The sequence below is a fragment of the Quercus suber genome, unplaced genomic scaffold, assembly GCF_002906115.3.
Source record: "Quercus suber isolate HL8 unplaced genomic scaffold, Cork oak 2.0 scaffold_784, whole genome shotgun sequence".
Lineage (NCBI taxonomy): Eukaryota > Viridiplantae > Streptophyta > Magnoliopsida > Fagales > Fagaceae > Quercus > Quercus suber.
This window is the reverse complement of record NW_027070220.1, coordinates 48,362-57,488: the sequence shown is the minus strand read 5'-3', so window position 1 is coordinate 57,488 and position 9,127 is coordinate 48,362. Positions and strand designations below refer to the sequence as shown.

Here is a 9,127-nt window from a genome sequence, read left to right as displayed (position 1 = left end):
AATCCTTTCCTTAATGAGACTAAAGGACTTCTTCTTTTCTCTGCCAACCAAGGACGGAAATCCCAAATACTTCTCATATCTTTGAATTGCTGGTATCCCTAGGAATGTTTTTATGGCAACTTGAACCTCAGGGTGAGTATTAGAGCTGAAAAAGAGGTTTGTCTTACCTCTATTAATGCTCTACCCTAAAGCTTGCTCATATTTATAAAGGATAGATTGAATCTGCACACTTTCCAAAATTGTGGCTCTATAAAAGACTAAACAATCATCTGCAAATAGTAGATGAGAAATACCGGACTGACCGGGCATGAAGAGACTCCCTTTATTTCTCCACTCACCGATGCTTCTTCAAACAGAGCATGTAAACCTTCCGTCACTAATAGGAATAGATAAGGCGATAATGGATCGCCTTGACATAACCCTCTAGACGGAGTAATAAAACCGTGGGGTTGGCCGTTGATCATGATTGAGTACGTAACTGATCAAATACATATGGCAATCAAGTTGATCCATTTGCAGTTGAAGCCCATTTTTTCCATAATCTTTTCTAAATAGACCCACTCAACACGGTCATAGGCTTTTGACATATTAAGCTCCATGGACATGTAACCCATCTTTCTAGTTCTCTTGGTTTTCAAATAATGCAGTGTCTCATGTGCAATGAGGATATTGTCAGTAATAAGCCTTTCTAACAAAAAGGCACTTTGAGTCTCAGAAATCAGAAAAGGCAACATGGGTTTTAACCAATTTGCCAAGACTTTTGCAATCAATTTATATAACACATTACACAAGCTGATAGGCCGAATCTCAGAAACTTTCTTGGGGCTTTTGATTTTTGGGATCAATGAAATGAAAGTGTGGTTTAGTTTTGGAGGAAGGATACCTGAATTAAGCACTGAAAGGACAGCTTCTGACACCTCCACTCCAATCTTCTCCCAGAAATTCTTATAGAATAAGGGAGGCAGCCCATCTGGTCCAGGGGCTGTATCTGACTTCATTTGCTTGAGAGCTAATTACACCTCCTCCATTCTAAAAGGCTTGAGCAACTCAGTATTCATTGCATCAGACACCCTTGGTTCCACCCCACTTAGCACCGTATCCAACTCAGTGGGGTTAGCCATGGAAAAGAGAGTTGAGTAGTATCTAATAAGCATCCCCCTAATTTGGTCCTCCCCCTCAATCCACTCCCCTTGCGCATTTTCAAGCCCCAAAATAAAATTTTTCTTATTTCTCTCAGTTGCTCGACAATGGAAGTACTTGGTATTTTGGTCACCATACCTTAACCACTCTGTTTTCAAACTTTGACTCCAAATATGTTCTTCCAACTCCATCAACTTTAATATTTCCTCAGTAAGCATTTTAACCCGGGCATGACTCCTTCCAGCCATGGATTCACTTTCAGCCTTAATCAATTGCTTTCTTTTTCAAGCCAAAGCTATACAGACATTCCCAAACACGTTTTTATCCCATAGTTTAAGTTGTGTATAACACTCACCAACCTTCCTCATTACCTTACACATTGGATCACCACCTGTACTCATATCCCATGCCAAGTGGACCAGTCCTTCACATTGCTTATCTTTAAGCCACATGGCCTCGAACTTGAATGGTTTCTGAACTCGGTTAAAATGAGTTTGAAGGTCATCAGAAACTAACCATAAAGGCTTGTGATCAGAGGACGATCCTGGCAAATGATGGAGGTGGGCCGTAGGGAATTTTAGAATCCAATCTACCGTTGCCACAGCTCTGTCTAGGCAAACCTATACCAAAGCTTCATTATATCTTCTATTACACCAGGTAAAGGGCAAACTCAAAAAACCCAGGTCCTTGAGACCACAAACATCCAAGCAATCTCTGAAATCTTGCATTTGTTTCTCTGACTGAACAGCCCTACCTGATTTCTCATTCACTCTTTGTAATTTCATTAAAGTCCCTAATACACACCCATGGTAAAACAAATTGAGAACCAAGATGTCGCAGCACTGACCAAGAATCTTCTCGGTTCGCCACTTCAGGAGCTCTGTAGAACCTTGTAAAGCGCCAGGTGTCATCGATTCCTAGATTTACCACCGCATCGATATGCCGCGGTGAGAACGTCCTAATATGCAAATTTAGATCATTATTCCATAGCAAAGCTAGGCCACCCCCCAAATTCCTTCTTAGGATGATGAACATATTGTCATACTTTAAACGACATTGCAATCTCTCCAAATATGACTTTTTCTTCATAGTTTCCATCAAGAAGATCACCCTGGTACCTTTTGCCTTCACTAATTCAAAAAGCTCACGAACTCGCTAGTGGTTCCCAAGCCTTCGACCATTCCATCTTAAACAATTCATTACTGTCGACGGGTTTGGGAGACAGCCACCATCGATGAGAGTTGGTTAATACCATAGAAACTCACAGTTCTACGTTTTAGTGCATGAGAGTCTGAGGGTTCAATTGCTGGATGTTCTCTTAACTTATTAGATATATCAACCTTAACCTTTGGCTTATGGGCTGAATGAGTTAGCCTAGTCCACTTGCTCCTTAGGCTAACCTGTTGAGTAAGTTAAGGCCCATATGCATTTGACAAGTCATGCGGAGGTGAACTAGGCCTATCCGCTTCTAAGCACGCACTAGAAAGTTGATTAGTGCTTAATTTGGGCCCAACAACATTTAGCCCAAAAGGCTTCTCAGTACCTGGTTCGCCTTTCACACCCCCCTCACCTTCCTTAATATGATCTCTACCACATAAGGGGTCGTGATTTGACATCTCAATCACCCCTAAAATGCCACCATACTTCTTGCTGTCAACTTTTCTGATATCACCATCGCTTTTTTAAAGGGCTGCAATGAAAGGACCTCCACCTTGACACTGACCCGGATTTCCTGTGAGTGTAAAGGCATTGGAAGCATCTTACGTGGGATCCACCCTGTCAAAACAGTGAATATCTCTGTCAATTTTAGCAATTAATTGATCAATCATAGTAGGATGGGTAGACTTCAGTGAGGGAACCAAAAAGGAAGGCTCAGAAAAGACTGAATTGGAAGTTGTCACTTTTGCAGAGTTTTCGGAGGCGTGGTTCATGTTTTGTTCCATATTTTTTGATAGCAAATTTTGTGAGGATTCACATGCCATCATTGTTGGAGGATTCCGGGGTTGGTACTGAGTTCTAGTCTGATTCAGACTGTGTCTTCCAACTTTCTTATGTGCATAAAAGCCCAGAACCGAGAGGAATCCCTTTCTAGAGGCCATGAAAGGTGCATTTCTCAGCCAGGGGCTGGAATGTTGATCCTCCTTTCTTAGTGATCCCTCACTCTTAATCCATTTTTCACAATCCTTATCAGGGTAGGTGAGGCATCCGCACCAGTAGTGATAGGTCAAACAATGTATTGACCCCTTGTGATGGATTGATTGATTAATTACCCAAGTTTATTAATTAATCAAATTAACATGCAAAGCGTGTGGTAGCACAAATAAATCACCAATAACTAAAGTATGCAGCAGAAAATAAATTAACACGGTGATTTGTTTACGAATGGGGAAAACCTACACGACAAAAATCTCACCGGGTGAATTTAAGGTCACTACTCCCGAAACTCCACTATTATCATAACAAACGGTTACAAGTAAAGGAATCCCAGTATCTTATACCAACCTACAGTTGAACCCTTACCCCAGTACCCAATTGAACTTGTTCTGTAGTGACAATTTCTCCTTTTGATGCATGGCTCCTAAGTACGTGACTAACCAATTACGCAGATCCAGTACGCAACTTCAATCACCAACTAGAGAAGTTTGTTGGTTGCAAAATTCTTTAATTCATCCCAACAATGACGATTAAGAAGATGCTTGGTCACAAAACCCTTTGGTGCAAATACATAGCAACTTCTTCAAGAGTGATGAACTAGGGCAAAACTTTGTCTTTGGTAACAATTTGCTTCAACAAACTTTGCTCAATGCTTGTGCAACTTGTGTACCCTTTGACAACCCTTATAATAACCCTTTTATATGTCTAGGGTTATGAGAAAAGAAAGCCCAAAAACACATTCACGGATTCCAAGAAAATCATATCAAAATTCTGAAATTCATAAACCTCAACAGATAGGAGGTGTTGAGCAGGTGTCGAGCACACAGGCTTGAGTAGCTTTCTAAACCTCGACACATGCTAGCTGTCGAGCTTTAATGAACCTGCATTCTTCAGCTTGTTTCTTGAATAGACTTGATGACTTCAACACTTGATCTTGAAATACAGTTTCTTGAAGTATTAAAAACACCTAGAACTACCAAATTACAAGTAAAGTGCGCTTTGTCAAAGGATTAGCCAATTACATAAAAAAATGACATATGTTCTTAACAAGTGAACTACATATGTCCTAACAAGTAGCACACATTTGGGAGGCGTTCATACTTGAAAGAGACCCAATGATCCTTGTCATTTTCAAGGGTGAGAAGCCTACCACGACACAGGGGGAGGGAGATATTTAGAGCCACATGTACACGAATAAAACTACCTCCATCGCACTCGTTTAGGGTCTCCGGTTGTATAACAGTGCACATTGCCTCAAAAATCTGTTCAGCCACTTCTTTGTTTCTGAAGCGTAATGGGATGTCGTGTACCTACACCCAAAACGGCGCAGTGGTCATGTCCAAGCTATTGACAACTGCCGCGTTATCATATCTCGAAACCACCATGATGTGCTTATCAAAGCTCCAAGGCTTTGCTGCTAGGATTCTATCGACTTCTTCTTTGGAGTCAAAAGAAAAAAGAATAAGATGGTCGCCAATGAACTTCATTCTAAACCCTGTTTTTTTTTTTTCCTCCACAAGGGGTTAAAGGTATTTGCGATGGCGTCCAGGTTAATAGGGTGCTTTGTTAGGAAACAAGCCACCATAGAAAACTTTGTGGTGGCTTGGTCAGACTTCAAAGCTAAGCCAGGACCTTCCTTCTCTAAAAGTGAGAGGGATTTCCACCAGTTTGACAAATCATCCATATTGGATTCGAAAAGATGAAAGAGGGAGGGGAGAAGAGAGGTGTTTCCCTGTAACTCGAAAAAAAAAAAAAAAAAAAAACCCTAGCTAGCCTTAGAATAATAGTGTTATTCACAGGGTGGGAGGGGAGAAGAGAGGTGTTTCCCTGTAACTCGAAAAAAAAAAAAAAAAAAAAACCCTAGCTAGCCTTAGAATAATAGTGTTATTCACAGGGACGATTACTCCTCAGAAAAAGGAACGGCAGTGCTACAAGACAAGAAGAGGTTTTCAGAGAAAAACCCTTACTGAAATAAGCAACCTCTTATAATGGGATGACATTAACAATAGTAAAAACTTTTTTGTACTTGACCATACAAGACGTGTACTATAATAGTAGTGGCTCCAGGGTTATTTTTTAGAGGGTTCGATAAGAAACATAAATTATACAAAATTTCAAATAAAAGATAAATTAAATATATCGACATCACAAAAAAAAAAAAAAAAAAAACTTAATACATAAAATTTTACAATTGTCTTGTACGATGTTTCATATTCCAAAATTGTTGCATAATATACTCATTATCAATCCTACTAGCTACATCTGTTTCAATGTACATAGCCAAGCAATCATTCATCTACTAGTTTCCTATTTGATTGATTTATTTAAAATTTGTTAAGATCTAAATGAACTTTTTCTAAGATTTAAGATTAGCCAATCCTAGTTTTGTTGTTGGGCTAATTAAAATTTTTTCCCAGATTTTAGATCAACTTGGTTTGTTATTGAGATTTTTCTTTATGTTTAAAAAGGTTAAAATATTGTTAAGAATTAAGATAATTATATTTAAGTTTATTTCAATTGGGCTTAAGGCTAGGGGTTCAAATTTTTATCTGAAGTGTCAAAATAGGAAAAATAAAATAAAAAATATATTATAATAAAATTTTTTGGGTCCAATTCAGGGGGTTCATTTGAATCCCCTGGGCTCCAAGTGGAGCCGCCCCTGACGCACAACTGAAGCAATACTGCATTTCAAGTCCTCTAGCGTATGATTTCTCTTCGATCTTATAAATTAGTGGCCCGTAGAGCCCGTCGAAAAGCATCCGAAGCCTTTCATTTTCTCTCCCACCTTGTCATTATTTCATTCAAACTTGTCTGCCATAATTTAGCCATGGAGATAGTTAGTTCCGCAAGCCATGAGAAAGCAAGTCTGTCCACTCATGTGTGGTCGTGGTTCGAGGCCTTGCCTAAGAGGTTGACAGCCGAGGTGATTGAGACTGCTAGTAACACAAAAAAACTTGCCCAAGATGATCCGAGAAGAGTAACTCATTCGATAAAAGTGGGACTTGCACTCTCCTTGGTTTCATTATTCTACTACTATCAACCACTCTATGATAATTTTGGTGTCTCAGGAATATGGGCTGTGATGACTGTGGTTGTCGTCTTTGAATTCTCTGTAGGTAAGTTGGTAACAATCATTTCTTTTTGGTAAAATCATTTAACTGGTTAAAAATTACAAATATATACTCAAGTACATCTAGGGGTGGGAACTTTAAATTTGCTTGCTTATACTTGAAGGAAAAGCATAGAATTGTAATAATCTGACCTTCTTTGACTATGCTTTTGATCGCACTTTTCAGGAGCCACTCTTGGAAAAGGTTTAAATAGGGCATTGGCAACATTACTAGCGGGTGCTTTAGGACTTGGAGCATACCACTTAGCTAATCTATCTGGACACATAGGTGAGCCCATTTTACTTGGGCTCTTTGTCTTCATACAAGGTAAGCATATTTACTAAAAAGAGTTGTGTTTATTACACACAAATTATTATACATAGTTTTACACATTCGATTTTTAAACTGAAATATGACTTTTTTTTTTTTTTTTTTTTGAGTAGGAACTGAAATATGACTTGAAGTCATGATTTTGAAGTTGAAAATTATGATTTTAAGCTATGGTTTCAATTTAGAACTGAAATGATTATATATAACCGTCTGTATACAATAAGTAATTAGCTTTCACCGAAATGTTGAATCATAAATTATATAATTAAGTGATTAATTATTTATGCACTTGTCACATATATTGTATTGGCAGCTGCTACATCAACATTTGTACGGTTTTTCCCGAAAATCAAAGCCAGATATGATTATGGGTTGTTGATATTTATATTGACTTTCTCCATGATATCTGTGTCCGGTTTTCGTGATAATAAGATATTAGAGTTGGCGCACCAGAGGCTATCAACAATTATCATAGGTGGCTCTTCATGTATTATCATCTCCATTTTGATTTTCCCTGTTTGGGCGGGTGAAGATCTTCACAATCTCATTGCTCTCAACATGGAAAAGCTAGCCAACTTCTTAGAACATCCATCTGTAATAGGTACAAATACTCCATCGATTTATGCATATAATATAATTACCTATATGCCTAGAAAAAAAAAATACATAAAGAGATCTCTAACAGTCCTTTTTCTTATATCATAAACTAACGTGCTAACAGTCCTTTTTTTATTTTTATTTTTATTTTTTTTTATCACTCATTCAATGAGCCTTTTTACTAACACAATCCAACAAATTTACAGAATACTTCAAAACATCAGAGAATGGAGAGTCTAATGACGACAAGTCGTTTCTGCAAGGATGCAAAAGTGTTCTCAATTCGAAACGTAATGAAGAATCTTTGGTGGGTAGAAACTAAAAAGTTCTCTCTCTCTCTCTCTCTCTGAAAATTATCATTAAGTGTTTGATATTCATCTTCTGTGTACTTGGCAGGCAAATTTTGCAAGATGGGAACCATGTCATGGCCAGTTCCATTTTCGCCATCCATGGAAACAATACCTTACGATTGGAACCCTCACTCGCGAATGTGCATACCGAATTGATGCGCTTAGTGGCCACCTCAACTCCGATATTCAAGTAATATTAAAACCCATATATCATATTTGATCATTGTCCAAATACACTACTTAAAACCAATTTAGGCACCTAATAACTAAAACAAGAAAAGAAAAAAAAAAAGTTTGTCAAGTTGATGACTAGGAATGACATTTTTTTTCATCAAAAAGTACATGCGTGTATGAGAAAAAGTAATAATAATATATAAAAAAAAATTACCCATTGCGCATATGATTAGCCATACATATATACTTTCCTCACCTTAGTAATAGTATCCTCTGCTACCTTTGCAGCCAAAGCCAGAAATTTGCAGTAAAATCCAGGTGGCATGCACAACAATGAGCTTGGAAAGTGGCAAATGCCTAAGAGAATTAGCATGTGGAGTGAGAGCAATGACTCACCCATCATCGGCAAAACCCCATATTTCAAAAGCTAAAATTGCAGCCAAGGAACTCAAATTGTTACTCAAGTCAAGTTTATGGGAACAAGATGCTGACCTCTTAGCAGTGATACCAAGTGTAACTGTGGCTTCATTACTAATTGATATTGTCAACTGCACAGAGAATATCGCTGATTCTGTGCTTGAGCTTGCCTCCTTAGCACATTTTGAGAGTGTAGACCCTACTAGTACTGTATCCCCAGAAAAATCACAAATTGGACAACATGAACCAGATTCAAAACCCCATATTTCAAAAGCTAAAATTGCAGCCAAGGAACTCAAATTGTTACTCAAGTCAAGTTTATGGGAACAAGATGCTGACCTCTTAGCAGTGATACCAAGTGTAACTGTGGCTTCATTACTAATTGATATTGTCAACTGCACAGAGAATATCGCTGATTCTGTGCTTGAGCTTGCCTCCTTAGCACATTTTGAGAGTGTAGACCCTACTAGTACTGTATCCCCAGAAAAATCACAAATTGGACAACATGAACCAGATAAACCGCTCACTGAGATTGCTTGCCCTCAAGTTGTTATAATAGTTGATGGGTCAGAAAATGAAAATCCTCCGGTACCCTTGACTAATAGACACATTGAAATGTAAATATTTTACGAACATTTAACGATGATCCTGAACTAGGTTGTTGTAAAGTTCGGGTTTATAATTGAGTTAAATTCTTCTACAATCAAACTGAAAAGAACTAATAAATTGTTCAAATTTACCATGATATCTTACTTTCCCATGATAATTTAATAGTAGCAATATTAAGAAATTTATTGCTTTCCCATGATATCTTACTTTGTTTCTTTACTGTAAATGTTTTTTTTTTTTTTTTTT

General features: G+C 37.9%; 1 protein-coding gene across 1 annotated transcript; it reads left to right on the top strand.

Moving 5' to 3' along the window:
• The first annotated feature begins 6,065 nt into the window (after positions 1-6,065).
• Positions 6,066-8,893, top strand: LOC112039700 (aluminum-activated malate transporter 8). Its single transcript, XM_024072596.2, has 6 exons — positions 6,066-6,410; positions 6,591-6,731; positions 7,048-7,335; positions 7,538-7,638; positions 7,728-7,871; positions 8,144-8,893. The coding sequence occupies exons 1-6, from the start codon at positions 6,122-6,124 to the stop codon at positions 8,891-8,893; spliced, it is 1,713 nt and encodes a 570-aa protein (XP_023928364.2). The 5' UTR covers positions 6,066-6,121.
• The last annotated feature ends 234 nt before the right edge of the window (positions 8,894-9,127 follow it).